Below are 25,630 nucleotides of genomic sequence, written 5' to 3'. Positions count from 1 at the left end.
AGTTTCATCCACAGGATTAGCGACTCTACAAAAGTTAAATCTGCCCCTGGATTAGCACATGTTTTTGTAACAAGACTTGATCCTGATACATCCCCACAGAATGTTTGGAATTTGATATTAAGCAAGACTGGAATGCACGCTAGTGTCTGCCAAATGCGTACAAGACACCACTCTTATGCATCTTTTGATGTTGCTTGTTCAACCTCTGATTTAGCTGCAATACGTAACCCTCACTTATGGCTGCTAGGCTCAAGGGTCAGGGAATTTTGCGAAAATTCCCGAGTCTGCCCCTATAAATCGCCTCTAGCAACTAAAGAGATCGGAAGACATTGGATCCGACCAGCGCTGCTCAATTTTTACCAAATACGTCGGGAGTATCTGCAGTAAGCTCAACTCCCTGTAATCACTCTTGTTCCTCGAGAAATTTGGGATTATTTACCTTACAGAAATCTGGAAGTCTTCCAATAAACAGCTCGATACTTTGTTGAGAACCTCATCTTATCATGCAGCTGCTAATGATCATATAGGAAGAAGAGGGGGTGTTTGTTATTATTATTTATCATCGCAATTTTTCACTTTCCTGCTCAAAGATCAGCCGCATGGAACGCTTTAAAGCGCTATGTGCCAACATTATATATGGAAAGCACCAGATCCAAATTTCCCTAATTTATCTTCCACCTGATCATACAAGACTCCAGGGATTTCATAGCTTGCACCCTATCTCACCTCTGATAAACATTCCTTTCTTACTGAGGACTTCAATATGCCTACCCCTAGGCACTTGGAAGCTAGATGTGACCTCATCACCTTAATTGAAAATTTAGGGCTAGATTTCCTTGAATCACGGCCTACAAGCGGCATCCAGACATTAGACTTAGTATTTCACCGTACTGTGGATTTGATGTCCACAATTCTGACCTTTGCCTTTAATTCAGACCACAAACCACTCACCTTAGCTTTTTACGTTCCCGCTGATGCATCCTGATGATGATGAGAAAGGGTGCAAGAATGTTTGCTGATGCTATCGAGGCAGTGTTAGGTGATTCGGAAAACTGCTAGATTGGGGTGGGATACAAGGACTAATAGATTAACGGTAGCCACTGGCAGAGGTGAAAGTGATTCTTGCACTGCTTCTATTGGAATGAGCAGCAGCCTGGAAAATAAGATGCAGGATATTTCAGAGACTGCTGGGAATCATTGGGGTACAAGTGAACACATGGGTTGTGTTAGGGTTGCTAAGAAAAAGAACAGGTGCATGTATACTTGCGTGTACACCAATGCTAGGAGTTTAGTAAATAAATTTGATGAATTTGAGGTATTGCTCGAAACATCAAAGGCAGATATTGTTGGGATTTCAGGGACGTGGTGTCACACAGATATAAGGAATGCAGAACTGGAATTTGGGGAGTACAATGTCTACAGAAAGGATAGGAAGGGAGGAGGGGTTATGCTATTAGTTAAGAAATACATAAAATCCAAGGAAGTGAAGCCAGTTGACATCGCTGGACAGTGCAGTGTCGAGTCAGTTTGGTGTGACATAAGCATTGGGAGATCAAAATTGAGAGTAGGAGTGTGCTATAGGCCTAATGACTCTGATGAGTATAATAAGAAACTGCACAGGGAAATGGAGTGGGCCAGTAAATCAGAGAGTTTTATAATGGGGGATTTTAATTTCCCAAATATTGACTGGAATTTGGGGGCTGGTCACTCACACACTAGCAAGGCTTTTGTGGATTTATTGGATGATTGTTTTCTACATCAGCATGTTTGGGAGGCAACTAGAGGGAGTAATACTCTTGATTTGATTATCAGTAGTGATTCTTCATGCATTAAGAATCTGCAAATAAATGAACCACTAGGTTTCAGTGATCACAGTGTGCTGAAGTGGGATTTACTCAAAGAGGTAACTACCATTAGGGATAAAGGGAAGGGTTATTGCTTTCGTAAAGGCGACTACGATGGACTGAGGCAGTATTTAAATTCTATACAGTGGGACCAACTGATGATGTTACCAACAGCAAATTCAAAATGGGAAGCATTCAAAGAATTTATCTTGGAAGCTACTAGGCTTTACATACCAACAAAGAAATATTGTTCAAGGTTTAGGCCTAAATGGATTTCAGATGAACTAATGAGACATATGGCAGAGAAGAAAAATGCATGGGATACATACAAATTAACACGTGACACAGAAGCCTATGATACATACAAGTTGATCTGTAACCAAGTTACAAACGAGGTTAGGCAGGCGAAGGCAGATTACAAGAAATCTTTGGCAAGGGATGCAAAGAAAAACAGCAAAGAGTTCTTTACTTATGTAAACTCCAGAAGGAAGGGGATGAATCAGATTCGTCCACTTGATATCGATGGGTCAACTGTTGATGATCCTGCTCAGGTAGCTAACAAACTAAATGAATATTTTGCATCGGCATTCACATATGAGGAGTTATTCAGCGAGGGGAATGCCAGAGGTGTATTCAACTCTGGCAGTAAGCTAGAGAATCTTGTAATAACTGAAGGCGCCTCCGTAGCCAGGTGGGAAGGAGCAGCAGTGCGTAGCACATGCTTCTTGATTAGACCGGGGTTCGAGCCCGTCACCACCAAATACGGAAAGGTCAGGGAATGACCACCGCATATTCCCGGAGCAATATGGCCTTAGTTGCTAATGCTCCTAAAAACCAAACAACAACAGTAATAGAACTCCTGTAATAACTGAGAGTAAAGTGGAGGAGAAATTGTTGAAGATAAACACAAGAAAGGCACCCGGGGTGGATGGGATCTATCCGGTTATATTAAAGGAGGCAGCAAAGGAAGTAAGCAAACCCTTAGCCATAATTATGAGAGCTTCCTTGGACTCAGGGGAGGTACCCATGGACTGGAGATGTGCAAATGTGACCCCAATTCACAAAGGAGGATCAAAGGCTGACACAAGTAATTATAGACCTGTGAGTTAGCATTAGTAGAGGCATTTGATGCAAGAAAGCAAGCTTATGCAGCATCAGCCAAAAAAAAAAAAAAAAACCCCACTTCCACTTCACCCCTCTGTTCGTTCAAAATACCTGTCCAGCTGAGCCTTAAACTTATTTAGGCTATCAACCTCCACCACAAGGGATGGAAGTCTGTTCCACCAACCAACCACCCGCTGGCTAAAGGCAAATTTCCGCACGTCTATCCTACATCTGTCTTTCCTCAATTTGAATTTATGCCCTCTCAGGTGATTTTTCTGAGCTAGAGGAAGAATCCCATCAGCATTGAGCATGCTTAAACCGTTCAAGGCTTTATACACCTCTATCAGATCACCTCGCTGGTGCCTAGTCTCCAGACACTGTAATTTGCAAAACTTAAGCCTTTCATTGTAAGAGCACCCCTTTGTTCCATTCACTAATCTTGTTGCCCTTCTCTGTACTCGTTCCAGCAGCTCTACATCCTTCTTGAAATGAGGCCTCCAGACCTGTATACAGTACTCTAGGTGTGGCCTGACCATCGCCTTATACAATGGAATAATCACCTCCTTATCCCTGGGCGCCTCCGTAGCCAGGTGGGAAGGAGCAGCAGTGCGTAGTACACGCTTCTTGATTAGACCGGGGTTCGAGCCCGTCACCACCAAATACGGAGGATGCGGAAAGGTCAAGGGAATGACCACCGCATATTCCTGGAGCAATATGGCCTTAGTTGCTAATGCTCCTAAAAACCAAATAAGAAGAAGAAACCTTATCCCTGCTGGAAAAATTCCTGTATATCATTGACAATACTCCATGAGCTACTCTTGCAACCCGTCTGCACTGCTCAGAGAACTTCATATCTGCCTGCACAACCACCCCCAAGTCCCTTTCATTCTCTACCACTGTCAGTGCAGTACCACAGAGTTGATACATTGCTCTGGGGCTGCTGTTTCCCATGTGTGGTACTTTACATTTGTCAATGTTAAACTTCATTTGCCACCTCTCAGCCCATCTGCTCAACCTTTCCAGATCCTGTTGCAGCAGCATAGTGTCAGTAGTGTCCTTGACAACCCTGCCAACCTTTGTATCGTCTGCAAACTTGGACATTAAGCCCGATATACCATCATCAATATCATTTATAAATACAGAATACAATAATGGACCCAACACTGAGCCCTGAGTGACTCCACTAATAACATCAGTCCACGATGAGCAGTGTCCATTGATTACCACTCTCTGTCGTCTCCCCCTCACCACCCCTTTATCCATAGCAGCAATTTGCCTCCAATGTCACACTGCTCCAATTTGTGTAGCAGTCTTCCATGTGCAACAGTATCAAAAGCCTTTCTAAGATCCAAGTATATAATATCAAAGTTATTCCCTGCATCCAGTTCTTTTGTGACTGCATCATAGTATCCAATCAAGTTGGTCAGGCAAGACTTCTCCTTAACAAAACCATGCTGTGTCTGAGCTATAACTGAAGTCTTGTCTAAATGATCCTGCAGTGCTTCTTTAACCAGTGCCTCCATTACTTTTCCTGGAACAGAAGTTAGGCTCACAGGTCTATAATTACTTGTGTCAGCCTTTGATCCTCCTTTGTGAATTGGGGTCACATTTGCACATTTCCAGTCTATGGGTACCTCCCCTGAGTCCAAGGAAGCTCTCATAATCATGGCTAAGGGTTTGCTTGCTTCCTTTGCTGCCTCCTTTAATATAACTGGATAGATCCCATCCACCCCGGGTGCCTTTCTTTTGTTTATCTTCAACAGTTTCTCCTCCACTTTACTCCCAGTTATTTCAAGATTCTGTAGCTTACTGCTAGAGTTGAATACACCTCTGGCATTCCCCTCGCTGAATAACTCCTCATGTGTGAATGTCGATGCAAAATATTCATTTAGTTTGTTAGCTACCTGAGCAGGATCATCAACACTTGACCCATCAATATCAAGTGGACCAATCTGATTCATCCCCTTCCTTCTAGAGTTTACATAAGTAAAGAACTCTTTGCTGTTTTTCTTTGCATCCCTTGCCAAGGGTTTCTCGTAATCTGCCTTCGCCTGCCTAACCTCCTTTGTAACTTGGTTGCATATCAACTTGTATCTATCATAGGCTTCTGTGTCATGTGTTAATTTGTATGTATCCCATGCATTTTTCTTCTCTGCCATATGCCTCATTAGTTCATCTGACATCCATTTTGGCCTAAACCTTGAACAATATTTCTTAGTTGGTATGTAAAGCCTAGTAGCTTCCAAGATAAGTTCTTTGAATGCTTCCCATTTTGAATTTGCTGTTGGTAACATCATCAGTTGGTCCCACTGTATAGAATTTAAATACTGTCTCAGTCCATCGTAGTCGCCTTTACGGAAGCAATAACCCTTCCCTTTACCCCTAATGGTAGTTACCTCTTTGAGTAAATCCCACTTCAGCACACTGTGATCACTGCCACCTAGTGGTTCATTTATCTGCAGATTCTTAATGCGTGAAGAATCACTGCTGATAATCAAATCAAGAGTATTACTCCCTCTAGTTGCCTCCCGAACATGCTGATGTAGAAAACAATCATCCAATAAATCCACAAAAGCCCTGCTAGTGTGTGAGTAACCAGCCCCCAAATTCCAGTCAATATCTGGGAAATTAAAATCTCCCATTATAAGACTCTCTGATTTACTGGCCCACTCTATTTCCCTGTACAGTTCCTTATTATACTCATCAGAGTCATTAGGCCTATAGCACACTCCTACTCTCAATTTTGATCTCCCAATGCTTATGTCACACCAAACTGACTCCACACTGCACTGTCCAGCAATGTCGACTGGCTTCACTTCCTTGGTTTTTATGTGTTTCTTAACTAATAGCATAACCCTTCCCCCCTTCCTATCCTGTCTATCCTTTCTGTAGACGTTGTACTCCCCAAATTGCAGTTCTGCATCCCTTATATCTTTGTGACACTACGTCTCTGATATCCCAACAATATCTGCCTTCGATGTTTTGAGCAATACCTCAAATTCATCAAATTTATTTACTAAACTCCTAGCATTGGTGTACACGCAAGTATACCTGCACCTGTTTCTATTCTTAGCTACCCTAACACAACCCATGTGTTTACTTGTACCGCAATGGCTCCCAGCAGTCTCTGAAATACCATGCATCTTGTGTTTCAGGCTTCTGCTCATTCTAATAGAAGCAGTGCAAGAATCTCTTTCACCTCTGCCAGTGGCTACTGTCAATCTATTGGTCTTTGTCTCCCCCCAAGCTAGCAATTTTCCGACCCACCTAACACTGCCTCGATAGCATCAGCAAATATTCTTGCACCCTTTCTATTTAAGTGTATCCCATCCCTGTAGAAGCAATCTCTCCTGTTAACAAGTACAGTCCAGGCTGAAAAAAATTCTACCCCTTGAGCCTTGCACAATCTTTCCAGGGCCGAATTGATCGACAAGGCTCCCATCATATACTCCCTCCTATCGTGTCTGGGCAGAATTGCAGACACTTTCAAATTCAACCCTAATTCTCGGCTTTTGTTCAACAGTGACCTGTACTTGTTAAGTAATTCTGCCGGTCTCCTACTCTTAATATTATTAGTGCCAACGTGTACAACTATATCACCTTTTGTGCCCTTAAAAGATGATATTCGCTCTACAATGTCAAAAGTTCTTCATTAACTTCTGTTCCCGATAAATTAATGGAGGCACTGGTTAAAGAAGCACTGCAGGATCATCTAGACAAGACTTCAGTTATAGCTTGGACACAGCATGTTTTTGTTAAGGCGAAGTCTTGCCTGACCAATTTGATTGGATATTATGATGCAGTCACAAAAGAACTGGATGCAGGGAATAACTTTGATATTATATACTTGGATCTTAGAAAGGCTTTTGATACTGTTGCACATGGAAGATTGCTGCACAAATTGGAGCAGTGTGGCATTGGAGGGAAATTGCTTCTATGGATAAAGGGGTGGTTGAGGGGGAGAAGAGAGAGTGGTAATCAATGGCCACTGCTCATTGTGGACTAATGTTATTAGTGGAGTCCCTCATTGTTTTCTGTATTTATAAATGATATTGATGATGGTATATGAAGCTTAATGTCCAAGTTTGCAGACGATACGAAGGTGGGCAGGGTTGTCAAGGACACTACTGACACCATGCTGCTGCAACAGGATCTGGAAAGGTTGAGCAGATGGGCTGAGAGGTGGCAAATGAAGTTTAACATTGACAAATGTAAAGTACTACATATGAGAAACAGCAATCCCAGAGCAACGTATCAACTCTGTGGTACTACACTGACAGTGGTAGAGAATGAAAGGGACCTGGGGGTGGTTGTGCAGGCAGATATGAAGTTCTCTGATTAGTGCAGATGGGCTGCAAGAGTAGCTCATGGTGTATTGTCAATGATATATAGGAATTTTTCTAGCAGGGATATGGAGGTGATCATTCCCTTGTATAAGGCAATGGGCAGGCCACACCTACAGTACTGTATACAGGCCTGGATGCTTCATTTCAAGAAGGATGTAGAGCTGCTGGAACGAGTACAGAGAAGGGCAACAAGATTAGTGAATGGAACAAAGGGGTGCTCTTATGAAGAAAGGCTTAAATTTTGCAAATTACAGTGTCTGGAGTCTAGGCACCAGCGAGGTAATCTGATAGAGGTGTATAAAGTCTTGAATGGTTTGAGCATGCTCAATGCTGATGGGATTCTTTCTGTTGCTCAGAATAATCACCTGAGAGGGCATAAATTCAAATTGAGGAAAGACAGATGTAGGATAGATGTGCGGAAATGTGCCTTTAGCCAGCGGGTGGTTGGGTGGTGGAACAGACTTCCATCCCTTGTCATTGAAGTTGATAACCTAAATAAGTTTAAGGCTCAGCTGGACAGGTATTTCGAATGAACAGAGGGGTGAAGTGGAAGTGGTTATTTTTATTTATTTTATTTATTTATTTATTTTTTGGCTGATGCTGCATAAGCTTGCTTTCTTGCATCAAATGCCTCTACTAATGCTAATGGTAAAGTCCTAACCGAAACCATTTTTTTCAGTTAATTTCATCTAGCAAGATGTCATTTTGAATTTTCTCACCTCAACCATCTGGGATGAACTTTCCACCCTGCCAATTGAAGAAGCCACTAATGGCCTTGCTTCCCACTTGTCAGAATGGCTATTCAAGGAGCTTCAAAACCATCAGAATCTCCAAATGGACAACACCATGGTTCTCAAGAGACCTGAAGCCCACCTTCCTAGATAAGCAGCGTGCCTTAAGGAAATGGAAGAGTTCTGGAACCACACATGATTTCATTAACTTTAAAAAGAAACGTGCATTTTTCCTGATTCAAAAATGACATGTCAACAATAGATATATAGCTAACAAATTAGTGTGCTCAAAGCGGCCATTTGCAAAGCATCACAGGGATATTCAGATGGATGGGAGCCTCAAATAATACCTTCGGTGAGAGTTCTGTAAAGGAGGAATTTAATCGTCCCCTTTCCATCCCTTTATGTGATTTGACTCCCCTATCTACACTTAATATCATGAAGGAAAATCTGATGAAAGTTATCAATCAACTACCAAACAAAGCTATCGTTGGGCCTGATTGATTTTCCTTGTTTATTATTAAAATATCCTGTGTCTTCATTGTGGATGTTCTTTTACATATCTTCAAGGAAATTTTGTGAACATCTGATGTGCCTGAAATTTGGATACATTACTGCATCAAAACCCATTGCAAAGAATTCGAGGAATAAAACTATGAAGGATTTTCACCCGATTTTAGTGGGCTCTTCGCTCCTTCAGGTTTTTGAAAAGACAATCCTAGCACAACTTATTGACCACTGTTTTCATCACAGACGTTGCCATCTTCACAGCGTTATCCCTGGGAGATCTACTACCACCAATCTCCTTCAAGCATTGTTTGAAGGAGATTGATGGTACAGGAAGCTTTGAATTCTTGAATGCAGCTCGACATAATTCATCTTGACATTAAATCTGCATATGATAGGATTTCCATCACATCTTTACTTAGCATCCTGAAGAACTACTTCAAGATCTCCGATAACTTCCTCTCTGTACTCAAAAGAGTACTCTGTACTCTGTACTCAAAGCGTTATCCCTGGGAGATCTACTACCACCAATCTCCTTCAAGCATTGTTTGAAGGAGATTGATGGTACAGGAAGCTTTGAATTCTTGAATGCAGCTCGACATAATTCATCTTGACATTAAATCTGCATATGATAGGATTTCCATCACATCTTTACTTAGCATCCTGAAGAACTACTTCAAGATCTCCGATAACTTCCTCTCTGTACTCAAAAAGAATTTTTGCAGGAAAGACGACTTCTTGTTGAGCACAATGGTCTCACGATCCTTTACTGTCTTCAGAGGGGTCCGTTTTGTCAGCAGCAGCAGCTTTGGAACCTCTGCTAGCAAATTTCTAAAATATGATATCATATGCCAACAATCTGAAGCTTTTCATTCTTTCAGATCAGCCGGACTAAGTGCTCTCTAGCCAGAGCTGAAACAAAACATCTCTGCGATAAGCACCTTTCTTCAATATATCGATCTTGAACTAAATACCAAAAAATCTGCCTGGATGACGTTTACAAAAAGGAGAAGAATAATCCCAATGAAAATCTCTATAAATGTACATCAAATTAAACTTGTCAACTCTCACAAGGACCAAGGCCTGGTCTGGGATTCGAACCTGTCTTTTCAGGAGCACTTCAAGGAAACTAGAAACAAATTCTTCTCAGACCTTTGGTCAGCTTGATAGGAACTGGTGGGTTACCGCAATAGCAAGCTGACAACTAAATATATCCAATCTTGTGTAGAACTGGTGGCTCTCTACGCATCGGAAATATGGTCCTCTGCCCCTCCAGCCTATCTGTGGCAGTTCTTGGGGATTGAGTATTGGCTTCTTCGATCCTTCAATAGGACTTCAGGACATTCCCTTACTATCTCTAGGAGTATACTGCATTTGCTGCATGGAATGTCCCCTTGGAAGCAAATCATCACCACTCTCAATTGAGGGCCCATCAAGCTCTCAGCTGCCCACATCAATGCCAGAGCTTGCACTTGAACATCACGCAACACAGCAGCAACCCCCAAGGCAGAATGTGCTGGTCCCAAAGGAACTAGTTGTTGTAGGTGATTCTATTTTCAGGGAAACGGGGACCATATTGTGCAAAAAGGATAGATGGAACAGGACCAGGATATGTCTGCCAGGTGCAAAGGTTGATGACGTTGCAGGGCAGATATCATCCTTTAAGGGCACAAAGGGTGATATTGTTGTACACATTGACAATAATGATATTAAGAGTAGGAGCATGGCAGAATTACTTAATAAATACAAGACAATGCTGAAAAAAAGCTGTGAGTTAGGGTTGAATTTGAAAGTGTCTGCAATTCTGCCCAGACACGATAGGAGGGAGTATATGATGAGAATCTTTCGGCCCTGGAGAGATTGTGCAAGGCTCAAGGGGTAGAATTTTTTTCAGCCTGGTCTGTGCTTGTTAACAGGAGAGACTGCTTCTACAGGGATGAGATACACTTAAATAGAAAGGGTGCAAGAATATTTGATGATGCTATCGAGGCAGTGTTAGGTGGGTCGGAAAACCTCCAGCTTGGTGGATGGAATTCACAGAATTAATAGCAATTAACAGATTAACAGTAGCTGCAGGCAGAGGTGAAAGTAATTCTTTCACTACTTCTATTGAAATGCAATTGAGCAGCAGCCTGGAAATCAAGGCAATGAGAATTTCCAGGACTGTTGGGAGTGTGGAACAAGTAAATACATGAGCTGTGTTAGGGTAACTAAGAGTAGAACCAGGTGCAAGTATACTTGCATATACATCAATGCTAGGAGTATAGTTAATAAATTTGATAAGCTTGAAGTGCTAGTCAAGACATTAAAGGCAGATATTGTTGGGATATCAGAGACATGGTGTCACACAGATATAAGCAGTGCAGAACTGGAATTTGGGGGTACAATGTCTACAGAAAGGATAGACAGGACAGGAATTGAGGAGGGATTATGCTGTTAGTTAAGAAATACATAAAATCTAACGAAGTGCATCCAATTGACGTGGGTGGACAATGCAATGTTGAGTCTGTTTGGTGGGACGTAAGCACTTGGAAAGGAAATAGAGAGTAGGTGTGTGTTATAGGCTTAATGAATCTGATGAGTATAATGAGCAATTGTGTAGAGAAATAGTGGGCCAATAAATTAGTGTCTTGTAATGGGGAATTTTAATTTCCTGATATTGATTGGAATTTGTGGGTTGGTCACTCACACACTAGCAAGGCTTTTGTGGATTTATTGGATTATTGTTTTCTACGGCAGCATGTTTGGGAGGCAAATAGAGGGAGTAATACTCTTGATCTGATTATCAGTAGTGATTTTTCATGCATCAAGAATCTGCAGATAAAGGAACCACTAGGTGGCAGTGATCACAGTGTGCTGAATTGGGATTTACCCAAAGAGGTAACTACCATCAAGGATAAAGGGAAGGGTTTTTCTTTCGTAAAGTTGACTACTGTGGTCTGAGACAGTATTTAAATTCTATACAGTGGAATCAACTGATGATGTTACCAACAGCAAATTCAAAATGGGAAGCATTCAAAGAACTAATCTTGAAAGCTACTAGGCTTTTCATAACACCAAAGAAATATTGTTCAAGATTTAGGCCTAAATGGATGTCAGATGAACTAATTAGACATGTGACAGAGCAGAAAAATGCATGGAATACATATAAATTAACACGTGACACAGAAGCCTATCATAGATATAAGCTGGTCTGTAACCAAGTTGCAAAGGAGGTTAGGCAGGCGAAGGCAGATTACGAGAAATCTTTGGCAAAGGATGCAAAGAAAAACAGCAAAGAGTTCTTTACTTGTGTAAACTCTAGAAGAAAAGGGATGAATCAGATTGGTCCACTTGATATCGATGGTTCAACTGTTGATGATCCTGCTCAGGTAGCTAACAAACTAAATGAATATTTTGCATCGACATTCACACATGAGGAGTTATTCAGGGAGAGGAATGCCAGAGGTGTATTCAACTGTGGCAGTAAGCTAGATATTTTTGTAATAACTGAGAGTAAAGTGAAGGAGAAATTTTTGAAGATAAATACAAGAAAGGCACCGGGGGCAGATGGAATCTATCCAGTTATATTGAAGGAGGTGGCAAAGGAAGTAAGCAAACCCTTAGCCATAATTATGAGAGCTTCCCTGGACTCAGCGGACGTACCCATGGACTGGAGATGTACAAATGTGATCCCAATCCACAAAGGAGGATCAAAGGGAGACAGGTAATTACAGACCTGTTAGTTTAACTTCTGTTCCAGGAAAATTAATGGAGGCACTGGTTAAAGAAGCATTGTAGGATCATTTAGACAAGACTTCATTTATAGCTCGGACACAGCATGGGTTTTTTAAGGGGAAGGAAAGTCTTGTCTGACTAATTTGATTGTATTCTATGATGTAGACACAAAGGAACTGGATGCAAAGAATAATTTTGATATCATATATTTGGATCTTAGAAAAGCCTTTGATACTGTTGCACATGGAAGACTGCTGCACAAATTGGAGCATTGTGGCATTGGAAGCAAATTGCTGCTATGGATAAAGGGATGGTTGAGTGGGTGAAGACAGAGAGTGGTAATCAATGGACACTGCTCTTCGTGGACTAATGTTATTAGTGGAGTCCCTCAGGGTTCAGTGTCGAATCCATTGATGTTTTCTGTACATATTTATAAATGATATTGATGATGGTATATCAGGCTTAATGTCCAAGTTTGCAGACGATACAAAGGTTGGCGGGGTTGTTAAGGACGCTACTGATGCTATGCTGGTGCAACTGGATCTGGAAAGGTTGATCAGATGGGCTGAGAGGTGGCAAATGAAGTTTAACATTGACAAATGTAAAGTACTACATATGGGAAGCAGTAACCCCAGAGTAACGTATCAACTCTGTGGTACTACACTGACAGTGGTAGAGAATGAAAGGGACCTGGGGGTGGTTGTGCAGGCAGATATGAAGTTCTCTGAGCAATGCAGAGTCTGCAAGAGTAGCTCATGGTGTCTTGTGAATGATATACAGGAATTTTTCTAGCAGGGATTAGGAGGTGATTATCCCTTCGTATAAGGCAATGGTCAGGGTACACCTTGAGTACATCCTTCTTAAAACAGCTCTACATCCTTTTTAAAATGAGGCCTTCAGACCTGTGTACAGATCTGGAGGCCTCATTTTAAGAAGGATGTAGAGCTGTTGGAACGATTACAGGGATGGGCAACAAGATTAGTGAATGGAACAAAGGTTTCTCTTATGAAGAAAGGCTTAAGTTTTGCAAATTAGTGTCTGGAGACTAGGCACCTGCAAGGTGATCTGATTGAGGTGTATAAAGCCTTGAATGGTTTGAGCATGCTCAATGCGGATGGGATTCTTCCTCTTGCTCAGAATAATCGCCGGAGAGGGCATAAATTCAAGTTGAGGAAATATGGTTTCTTCCTCTTGCTCAGAATAATCGCCTCAGAGGGCATAAATTCAAGTTAGGAAATATGGTTGTAGGATGATGTGCGGAAGTTTGCCTTTAGCCAGCGGGTGCTTGATTGCTGTAACAAAATTCCATCTGTCGTTGTTGAGTTTGGTAGCTTAAATAGATTCGAGGCAGAACTTGACAAACATTTGGAGCGAGTGGATGCTGCTACATAAGCTTGTTTTCTTGCATCGTGTGCCTTTGCTAATGCTAACTCTGAGAAAAACATACCGCTCGCAACATAATTGCCATCGCTACGCTCATTTCTGGTAAACTAGATGCCCCCAGCATCGATAGCCTCACCATCCTGCTGAAAAATAACAGAAGAATAAGTAATCAGCAAACATCTGTGATCCGACATGTCCTCAACCAAATCAGCTTGCTTAATCATATGTTCCCAGAAAACATGATTGGACTTCTCAACAACTTAAACATCACCTCCGAGGCGATTTGTGTTGACAAGGCCTACAGAACAAAAGTTTTTGCAGATACCTACGATAGCAATTTTAGACCTAAATTTCATCCTCGTCCTACATGGCTTCTGTAATTGATAATTGATCATCTGTGCTCCTTCTCCTGTTCCAGTCAGCGTACAGCATCCTGCCAGCATCCCTACACTCTGCTTGGACAGATGCTGACTGTATATTGAGCATTTATGTCAAACATAATCTGTCTTTGCCTTGTATCTTTATCTTTGTATCTTTTATATTACCTAATATAGATTTTGTATTGCTATGTTATGGTTTTGTTTACCCTGTTAGCATTTGATTGCTGTCTATGGGTGAATGTAACTTTTACACTTAATCTGCATTAAATAAAAAAAAAAATGTTAGAACCGACATTAAGTCATATTAGCCCGATTACGGATAGGCCAAACGCACCTGACACATCTTTATCTTCTTGCGGCCACTGACCCACCACAGTGCACAAAATGCAACACTCATATTGCAGTCCATCATATACTCATTGATTTCCCCATTTACCAGCTCAGGTGGAAAAGTCTTTACTTTTCTTAAACTCTATAATGCAATCTAACTTTAACCACAGTCCATATTGATAAAAAAAAAGTGCATTAAATGCTACAATAGTTAGGCACATTATGGCCATGTTGCCCTTGTGCCATAAAGCTCGCAAACAAACAAACAACTTGAGCCCCAATTGTAGATGAAACAGCATCAGGGTTGCAGTTTCTAAGATACACTTGCTGGCACGTAGGCTGCTGACTGCCATGCCATATTCAAAATCACTTAACTCTTCATATTTTCCATTCTTGATTGAAGTGTGTGTGTGTGTGTGTGTGTGTGTGTGTGTGTGTGTGTGTGTGTGTGTGTGTGTGTGTGTGTGTGTGTGTGTGTGTGTGTGTACGTACACATGCACAAAATATCCCTATGTATCTGCCCACCTGTATGGTACAAACAAATGCTGTTGCTATTGAAACAGCACTCCATTTCATAAAAAGGTTAGCTGTACATATGTAATACAGTGTCCACTTGGTGTAGATCCAATAATTCGTGTTTGGGGTGCTATAAAAAAAAAAAAAAATCTTCCTGAGCCTACATGTCAAAGTGCTTCCTCTCTCCCATCTTAATCAGGTATTTGAACCATTTTTAGGCAAAACCTCTTTATATATGTTTTTATAATGATATTAAAATTAATTTAAATATATATTACTATTTTTTTTCCCTTCTTTGTATTGGAGTCAGTAATATATTTATTGCTGTTTGTTTGTTTGTTTTATAGATACGTTCAGAATTAAGGCATGCAGAGCACTTAATACGTCAGAGGAGTAGAGCAGCTGAAATTCGGTGGTCTTGTGACAAGTGGCAACAAACACTTGCTGGTACAAGTTTAAATTTTTTTTTTTTTTTTTTTTTCCCCATTTTATTTTTAATGATGTTAAATTTGTAATATTTGGTATAATTTTTTATAATGGGAGATACTTTTATTGGTATACCTTTTTCTGACCAGCTGATTTCTGCAGTTTATAATTTTTCTTGGAAAAGAATGTCACTTTAAAAGATTCATATTAAATTTATTAATTCTGACTTGCCCAACTTAAAAAGTGTGACTTGTGATATATTAATATTGGCTCATATTTCTCATCTTTATGCAGTGGACAAATTCAGTGGAAAAGTTCAGTTAAATTAAAGCAGTTCCCTTGGCTTTTGGTCATTTGGCATAATGATCTTCTATACAACCTCTCATCATGTGGCAGTCCATTATGAATTACTGTAGGTGGTGGTGGTAGATGGATGTCTTCTAACTCTTGAACTAATGCTTTTGTTCCCCAAGGTTCAATTCTTTCGGAAAACTGCTAGCTTGGGGGGGATTCACAGACTAAAAGATTAACAGTAGCTGCAGGCAGAGAGGAAAGAGATTGTTGCACTGCTTCTACTGTAACTAGAAGCAGCCTAGAGAGCAAGTTGATGTGAACTTTAAGAGCTGCTGGGAGTCATCTTGGAACAAATAAAAAATGGGCTGTGTTAGGGTAATTAAGAGTAAGAACAGGTGCATGTATACTTTCATTTACACCAGTGGTAGAAGTATAGTAAATAAATTTGATGAATTTGAAGTGCTGATCAATGCATCAAAGGCAGATATTGTTGGGATATCAGAGACATGGTGTTCCACAGATATAAGCAGTGCAGAATTGGAATTTGGGGAATACAATGTCATAAAGGATAGACAGGGTAGGAAGGTAGGAGGGGTTATGCTGTTAGTTAAGAAACACATTAAATCTAATGAAGTGCATCCAGTTGGCATGGGTAGACAGTACAATGTTGAGTTAGTTTGGTGTGACATAAACACTGGGAAAGGGAAAATGAGAGTAGGAGTGTGTTATAGGCCTAATGACTGTGATGAGTACAGTGAATAATTGTGCAGAGAAATAGAGTGGGCCAGTAAATCAAAATGTCTTGTAATGGTGGATTTTAACTTTCCAGATATTGACTGGAACTTGTGGGTTGGTCACATTCATGCTAGCAAGACTTTTGTGGATTTATTGGAGGATTGTTTCCTACAGCAATATGTTCGAAGGGCCACAGGAGGGGGTAATACTCTTGTTTATCAGCAGTGATGACTCGTGCATTAGGAATTTTCAGATAAAGGAACCACTAGGTGACAAACCCTTATCCTTAATTATGACAGTGATCACAGTGTACTGATGTGGGATTTACTTAAAGATGTAACTACCATCAAGGGAAGGGTTTTTGTTTTCTTAATGGTGACTACAGTGGTCTCAGGCAGTTTTTGAATTCTATATGTTGGGATCAACTGATGATGTTAAAAACAGTGAATTCTAAATGGGAGGCCTTCGGGGAATTAATCTTGGAAGCTACTAGGCTTTACATACCAACTAAGAAATATTGTTCAAGGTTTAGGCCTAAATGGATGTCAGGTGAACTAATGAGACATGTGGCATAAAAGAAAAATGCATGGAATACATATAAATTAATGGGTGACATGGAAGCCTATGATAGATATAAGCTGGTCTGTAACCAAGTCACAAAGGAGATTAGGCAAGCAAAGGCAGATTATGAGAAATCTTTGGCAAAGGATGCAAAGAAAACCAGCAAGAGTTCTTTACCTATGTAAACCATAGAAGGAAGGGGAAGAATCAGATGGTGCGCTGGATATCGATGGTTCAACTGTTGATGATCCTGCTCTTGTGACTAGCAAACTAAATGAGTATTTTGCATCTACATTCACACATGAGGAATTCTCTAAGGAAGGGAAGACAGAAGTTTACTAAATTCTAACAGGGAACTAAATGATTTTGTAATAATGGAGAGCAAAGTAGAGGAAATATTGTTGAAGTTAAACATAAAAAAAGGCACATAGGGCAGATGGAATCTATCCAGTTATATTGAAGGAGGCAGCGAGTGAAGTAAAGGTAAACTGCAGCCATTATCAACCCACTTTAGGATGGGAGCCTCCTCAACAATTCATACTGAGGGAAGTCTACCATAATCTGCCATGCTGGTGCGGTGCAGATCGGCCATATTTAGCAGTCAGGGGCTTGAACCCCGGTCTATTCAAAGAGCATGTGCTACTGCACTCCCGCTCCTGACCATTCGGCTACAGAGGCCATAAGCAAACCCTTATCCTTAATTATGAGAGCATCCTTAGATTCAGGGGAGGCCCCCATGGACTGGAGATGTTCCAATGTATCCCCAATTCACAAAGGGAGTTCAAAAGGTGATAATAGCAAATAATTATAGACCTGTCAGTTTACTTCTGTTCCGGGGAAAATAATGGAGTCACTGGTTAAAGAAGTGGTGCAGGATCACCTAGGCAAGACTGCAATAATAGTTCAGACACAGAACGATTATTTTACATCCAGTTCCTAAAAGGAACTGGATATAAAAAAATAATTTTGATATCGTATACTTGGATTTCAGGAAAACATTTGATACATGTTGCACAGGTTGCACTGCTGTACAAATTGGAGCGGTATGGCATTAAGGGCAAGTTGCTGCAATGGATAAAGGATGGATGAGTGGGAGGCGGCAGAGAGTAGTAATAAATGGACATTGCTCTACGATGGAGTTTTGTCAATGATATATAGGAATTTTGCTAGCAGAGACAAGGAGGTGCTTATACCTTTGTATAAGGCAGTGGTCAGGCTACACCTTGAGTACTGCGTACAGGTCTCCAGACATCATTTTAGGAAGGATGTGGAGTTGCTAGAATGAGTACAGAGAAGGGCAGCAAGATTGGTGAGAGAAAAGGGTTCTCTTACCAGGAGAGGCTTAAATTCTGTCAGTTGCAGCATCTTGAGACTAGGAACCTGTGAGGTGATCTGATTGAAGTTTACAAGGCCTTGAATGGTTTGAGCAGGTTCATTGCTGATGGGATACTACCACTTAATGAGATTACGAACGTGAGGGGGCATAGATACAAATTGGGGAAAGACAGTTGTAGAATAGTTGTGCGAAAGTTTCCCTTTATCCAGCAAGTAGTTAATTGCTAGAACAGACTTCCATCTGTTGTTGTGGAAGTTGATAGCCTTAAATAAATTTAAGGTTGGACTAGACAAACATTTGAAGTGACCGTATGGGTGAAATGGTAAGGGTTTTTTTTTTTTTTTTTTTTTTTGCTGATGCTCTTTAAGCTTGCTTTCTTGCATCATGCGCCTCAACTAATGCCAATGCTGTTAATGGCTATCTTCTACTCACTGGAAATCACATTCCATTTTGCTGATGATACCACACTACATTCCACTTTTCAGTTTTGCACAGACAGCCTGAACTTCTTGAATATTCAAAGCCAGTTGCTTAAATGCCATCTTTAGTTAATGCTCCTGTGGGGTAAAGAAAATGTAATTAACTCAGTCCTGTTTTATTTTAGCAATCGAATCTACTGCTGCTTTACTCATCTTTGACGACATAGAAAAATTTCTAGGTAAGTTCACATATCTTTATTGAGATTTACCCTGACTTTTAGCCTCTTTTGGCATAAACACATCACAGATATTGTTTTTTCTTCTGCATCAAAAAATTGGAATTTTCTTCTTTGCTCTTGGCATTATGTTTTTTCTGAAACAGTGCACCTCTGTACAAATCTTGAATCTGCCCTAACATGAATTATTATTCCTATATCTGGGATGGCAGTCTGGTTAATTGATGACCTGTCTTTATGTACTCTCCTCTTGCCCTCCCCTTTCTCCTATCTGCTGCACATCTTCTACAGATACTGTTTTTCTCAACTGGCATCTGTAATTACATTGCTCTCTTCTTCTTTTATTTCTCAAAAAATTATGTACAGAATTTATATACGTCATGAGAAAATTCAAATATGACGTCAACAAGTTATCTTCTGTTTTCATGCACAGTACTAAGTATTATAAGTTCTAATACCTTTTGTGTTTAGTTTCGTAAAAAAAAAAAAAGCAACAGAGTTTCACGAAAAACATTATCACACAAATAAGGCACAATCTCCTCTTCCTCTCCTAAGTATAAATAATGCCTCACATAACCCAGTGATACTCAAGAGGTTTTAATGGCTGATTACAAAAAAAAACAAACTGAATTCCATATATTACCTCCTTTGTTTTAGAATTACCTTACTGGCAAACAAAAATGCTTCAACTACTACCCATTGTGGCATTGCCATCAAAACATTTCTGTGAAAGGGATATGTTTATCCCCTTCCAAAAGTCATTTGTAGTCACTTTCAACAAAAGGTAGGTGTTTTACAGTCAGTCCTTACTGAACTTGTTTAGCAGCTCTATTCAATCTTGCAAATTAGGATTTTTCACTGGGAGGGTGCCTCTCTCCTCTATCCCATGTCTCCACATCATCAGACCAGCACAGACCAGTGTCAGAAAAATCAGAATGCAGGTGGACCTACTGCATTCTGATTCTGAAAATTTGTCCCTGACACTAAAAAGGACTTGTCCCATCTTCATAACTTTTTATGGTGTGTAAAATGATTTTCTCTCAGGAAATTTTTTGTTCAGACCCAAATTATATATCAGTGTCATTACCTAAACATAGATTCCTGATTTTTATCTCAACAAATTTGGCCCCGAGTGCCAAGCGATATTAGTGACCACAGCAACTTTCATAGTGATTATCTGGTACGCTTAACTGTATATATGTTTTTCCTGAGTTTCGTAAGACCAGTAACTCTTGAGTATTATTTTTAAATACATTTATCCAAATACTATAAAAGAAAATCACCTTTCTTTAATTCCTTTTTTATTTTTAGTTTATACTCACCCTTTTTTCTTCACTTGGATCACTAGGTGGCACCGCTCTTGCCTCCACGTGGCGCAGCTGGTAACCTGGGAGAAAAAGACAATGTCTCAGGGCCAAAAATGCACATCATGAGAAAATTAATCTCTGACTTATCTGAGCTGCCAGATGCACCCCAGACATCCAAAATGAAAGACAGTTCCAATGCAGGAACTGCCAAACGCCAAAAAACTGAGACAGAATTATCCTATTCCTACTTTCTTAATTATCCACTCAACTGGTGAAAATGCAGTTGCACAACTCTCACCATTTAGAATCCAAAAGGAATTAGAAGTAGAGCTGGACCTCCCATGTCTGTAAAAAGACTGAGGTCAGGAGACCTCCTCATAGAGACCTCTAACACTAAACATTCAGAACAACTTTTGAGCATTAAACTCTTTGCAGAACTACCAGTAACTGTGACACCCCCATAGATTATTCAATTCCTCCAAAGGATTGATCTCAGACTGGGATTTACTAGATGTGTCTGAAGAGGAGATGCTAGAGGAACTTACAAAGAACAAGATGTTATTCAAGTGAAGAGAATCTCCACCAGAAAAGATGGCAATCTGACCCCTACACGAAATCTGATATTGACATTTAACACACGGCATCATCCAACATCCATTAAGGCCGGATATCTGGTATGCAACGTCAGACCATATATTCCAAACCCACTACGGTGTTTCCAATGTCAGAAGTACGGACATTCCCAACAGCTTGCTGGGGAACCCCTACTTGTGCAAAGTGCGGTTCGATAGAACATGACTGCGAAGCCTGTACCGCCCCTCAACCAATATGCCCAAACTGTAAAAAGGACCACCCTGCCCATGCTAAAACATATGAACGCTGGAAAAACAGAAAACTTATTCAGAAATATAAAACAAACAATAACGTTTCTTGTCAAGAGGCAAAGTGGATCATCTCACCACCAACCCATCCAAACAGACCTATGTACGCCCAAATTATAAAAAATATCAGTCAACAGCAACGTAAACTGAATTATCAGTACCTCCAAAAGAGTCTTTCTCAAATTACATCAAAACCCTGTACAGTGCAACCCAAACTCAAGGAGTCAATACACCAATATCCATACCACGCGAAAAACTACATTCCCTGGACCAAGAAAGCAAAGTAAAACCAATCAAAATTCTCACACATCAAGAAGAAATGGATATTAATGAAAAATCTGCGGATGATGGTGTCCTAGAAATTTTTGTCAGAGAAGACATGGACACATGCAAGCCTTACTTTCCAAAAAAAGATAAAAACAAGAGTGAAAATCACAGAACTTCAACAACACAAGAATGTTCTGAAAGCCTAACAAGAACCAAATAATGAACAAAATAATTCAGTGGAATTGTTGTGGTTTCCATGCCAATATTGATAATGTTTATGATCTTACCTCTAAATATACGCCAATATGTATGTTTCTTCAAGAGACATATTTTAAACCTCAAGATACACCAAAATATAATATAATATCTTTTTGTCTCAATATAATATCTTTAGAAAAGATAGAACCCATCAAAATACTGCACATGGTGGTATAGCTGTTTTAGTCAACCCACACGTTCCTGCCAAGCATATTTTACTAAACTCTCCCCTTGAGGCAGCAGCAGTCCGTGTAGCTGCTGATATCCACATTACAATTTGCTCTTTAGTGATCATAGAATTTGCTCATAGTGATCATTTTCCCATACTAATTGAATTAATGAATGAGCCCTCTTATTATCTTACTAAAATTCCACAGTGGCTCACTGATAAAGCAAATTGGCAGTTGTATAAAAAACTAGCTAAATTTGACATGAAAATAATCAAAGAATCCCCACCTGATGAAGCAGTTGAATATGTCACAAAAACAATAATACATGCATTAGAAAAAAACAATACCAAAATCCTCTTCAAAATTGCTGATACACCAAAAAATCTGGTGGAGTAATGAATGCCGGGCAGCTAAAAAAGAACAAAATAAAGCTTGGAATTCCTTTCGTCGCAGCCCAACTACAGAAAATCTTATCCAGTATAAACACGTCAGAGCAAGAGCAAGGTATTTAGACGGCGTAATAAAAAGGCTCCTATAAATAAAATTTGGAAAATAATCAAAAAAATGAATGGTAAACACCAGACAATTCCCATTCCTATCATGGAATGGGAGGGACAGAATATTTCTGACCCTGCCCAAATTGCCAACATCTTAGGGGAAACTGCAAAAGCATCAGCAACAGAAAGTTACACACCAGCCTTCAAAAGATTTAAAACAAATACAGAAAAACAAAAATTAAACTTTTCGTGTAAAGCGAATGAACAATACAACCTACCATTTGCTCTCCATGAACTGCATAGAGTTCTATCAACATGTACACGCAGTGCTGTAGGATCAGATAATATTCACTACTTGATGATACAGGAACTAAGTACTGAATCATTGCTGTCACTTGTTGATCTGTTCAATAGACTTTACCTAGAAGATACGTTCCCTAAACAATGGCACCATGCTACAGTCCTTGCCTCCCTTAAACTAGGAAAAGACCTGACAGACACTACTAGCTATAGACCCATTGCCTTGACCAGTTGCCTCTGCAAAATTCTTGAAAAGATGATAAACCGTTGCCTGATATGGTACCTAGAAAACTTTAATCTCCTACATTCTGCACAATATGGTATCCAAAAAAACAGATAATCACTAGGTATACTAGTAAGACTTGAGAACTCCATCCGAAATGCATTCCTCAGATTGGAACATCATGTCATGGTGTGTTTTGATATAAGTAAAGCCCAAAGTCCATGGTGGTATGAATCATACCACCATGGACTTTGGGGTCATCTCCCGATTTTCATTCAGAACTTCCTGTACAGATGCACATTTCAGGTTCTTTTTAAAACTTCATTATTCCAGGTGTTCTTACAAGAAGAAGGAGTCCCCCAAGGCTCTGTACTCAGTGCTACACTTTTCATAATTGCAATAAACACCATTGCCGAACAGATTCCAAACACTGTTGATACAGTATTGTTTGTAGATGACCTTAGCATTTTGTGTCATGCGAAAAAATGAATACTGTTGAGAGACAATGACAAGTGGCAACAAATAAGATCAGTTCATGGACACAAACTAATGATTTCAACTCTGTCCCATAAAATGTTGTGCATCCATTTTTGCCACCAACATAAACTTCACCCACATCTGGAACTACAACTGAATGGCCAACCAATATTCATCCCAGCATACAGTTCTTAGGAATCACATTAGATCATAAACTTACATTTTTAAAGCATATTAAAAAACTAAGAACATCCTGTCAACAAAAGCTAAATATTATCCGGGTTCTCTCAGCAACTAAGTGTGGACCTGATTGAGTTACCATGTTGTGATTATACAGAGCCTTAATAAGATCAAAGCTTGACTATGGAGCACCATAGCTCAGCAAGGCCTATTGTCCTTTGCTGGCTTGACCCTATCCATCATAGTGCAATATGCAATGCCATAGGAGCATATTGCACGTCTCCAATACACAGCCTGTATGCTGAAGTGCATGAACCCTCCTCTCAGAAGACAACAACTTATATTACACTATGCATACAAAATTAGATCTATGTCAAAACACCCAAACTGGGAGATACTTTTCACCCACCAGCACAGCATGTTATACCGAAACCACCCTACTGCTAACCGATCATTAGGTCTGAAAATAAAATACCTTTCAGATGAACTTAATCTGTCTTTTAATAATGTTGCAAATACATTTCCAATTTCCTGTGCTCCTTGGGACTTTACTTCACCTTCATGCGATTTATCCCTACATCAATGGAATAAATTTACATGCATAAAGAAAATTTGTTATAACTGTATCATGCAGTAGTGGATCAGTTCCCCAACTTCATTGTAGTACATACAGACGGATCAAAGAATGAGGCTCACGTTGGAATTGCTTCAGTTTTTCTGAACATCACATTGGCCTATGAATTGCCATATGAATTCAGTATATTTTCTGCCGAACTATTGGCTATTCAGATTGCAATTTCAATATCCTCCGATATTGAAAATAGTATAATTTTTACGGACTCTTTAAGTGCACTTCAAGCCCTGAAAAACCCCATGAATATCACCCACCCAGTCTTAAAGGAAGTAACCTCTTCTTTGCATACTTTATTCGAACTTGGGAAAAGCATACACCTGTGCTGTGTTCCTGGACATATGGGAATTCCAGGAAATTAATTAGCTGACAATGCTGCAAAATCGGCATCTTACCACCCAATGACAATTGGAAAGTACCATATCAAGACTACAAATCAATAATCCAGAGAAAATGCATGTACCAGTGGCAATTATCATGGAAAAATCAATATAGCAATAAACTTCAGAGTGTCAAGCCAAAACTTGAGCGATGGCTTTCAAGCTTCAACTCAATTCGACAGTAGGAGGTAATATTATCACGCCTGTGAATAGGTCACACAAATATCACTCATAGTTAACTATTAAGAGGGGGAGATCCCCCCCCAAGTGTCATCACTGCAACGCAGTACATTCAGTAAAACATATCCTTGTTGAATGTCTAAAATATACAAGAGAATGCCAGAATCTTTTTACTCCAGCCACAACAGAAGACCCTTTTACACTTATTTCACTTTTAGGCAATAAAGCAAATGTCTCAAGCATTTTTACCTTTCTAAAAATGATTAACGTATACCACCTCCTTTAACTAGTTAAAAACGAATTTGCTGGTACTATTTTTTGCAATTATCTCTATCTGACAGGAAATAAAATTAATACTTACCATATGTATAGTGCACTATGTCCATAGTTGCCGATGCGCCTAATAAATCCCTACAACAACAACTCAACAAATTCAATCTGCAGGAAAATCTCTTCAGGATGAATAACTTCAAGGTAACTATAGGAGAATATTTCCAGTCAACACTCTGTCACATTAGAACCACGCACCCACTAATCCAGATATGCAGAGCATTAGGGGGAACTGGACCAGCATTAGTATTATGTAGTTACTTACTTGTCAGATTAATACAAAAAATATATATTTCACACTTTTTAGACTAAGGCTGCTGTCACCACTCTTTAACAGATAGGGATTGTCTACAAATGATCAGTCACAGGAAATTTTATTTTTTAAATTTAATTAGTGTTTTAAAACTTTTTAATTTTAACTCTGGTTTATATGTTGTAGGGTATATTCAGTACTGTATATGTGGCTCAGTAGACTTTTATGAAAGATTTTTATCCCATAGCATTTGTCCACCTACTATATATCACCTAAAATTAAATGATGTGGCAGTATGGAAGAGATGGATCATCTTTCCAGTTGTATATTGCTGATATTATTTCATCTGTATTTCCATAAATATAAATATATACAGTGAACTGTTAAAATAACTGCGTCTCAAATAATGGAACATTTGAGCTAACGGCACA

General features: G+C 39.7%; 1 protein-coding gene across 4 annotated transcripts in view; it reads left to right on the top strand.

Annotated features, from left to right (window-relative positions):
• The window catches only part of LOC150091098 (mediator of RNA polymerase II transcription subunit 12-like protein), an 825,386-nt gene that overhangs the window by 225,977 nt on the left and 573,779 nt on the right, over nt 1-25,630 (top strand). For 3 of the 4 annotated variants that reach the window (XM_090374270.1, XM_090374279.1, XM_090374261.1), the window contains exons 12-13: nt 15,206-15,305; nt 18,815-18,868. In XM_090374270.1, coding sequence (XP_090230396.1) covers nt 15,206-15,305; nt 18,815-18,868 — 154 coding nt within the window. The remainder of the gene's footprint in view (nt 1-15,205; nt 15,306-18,814; nt 18,869-25,630) is intronic. The other variant, XM_090374287.1, reaches the window with a different exon arrangement.

Source organism: Mastigoproctus giganteus, chromosome 1 (genome assembly GCF_048544385.1).
Source record: "Mastigoproctus giganteus isolate SK-2022 chromosome 1, ASM4854438v1, whole genome shotgun sequence".
In the NCBI taxonomy this organism is placed as follows: domain Eukaryota; kingdom Metazoa; phylum Arthropoda; class Arachnida; order Uropygi; family Thelyphonidae; genus Mastigoproctus; species Mastigoproctus giganteus.
The sequence above is the reverse complement of the archived record's forward strand: the minus strand, read 5'-3'. Positions and strand labels throughout refer to the sequence as shown.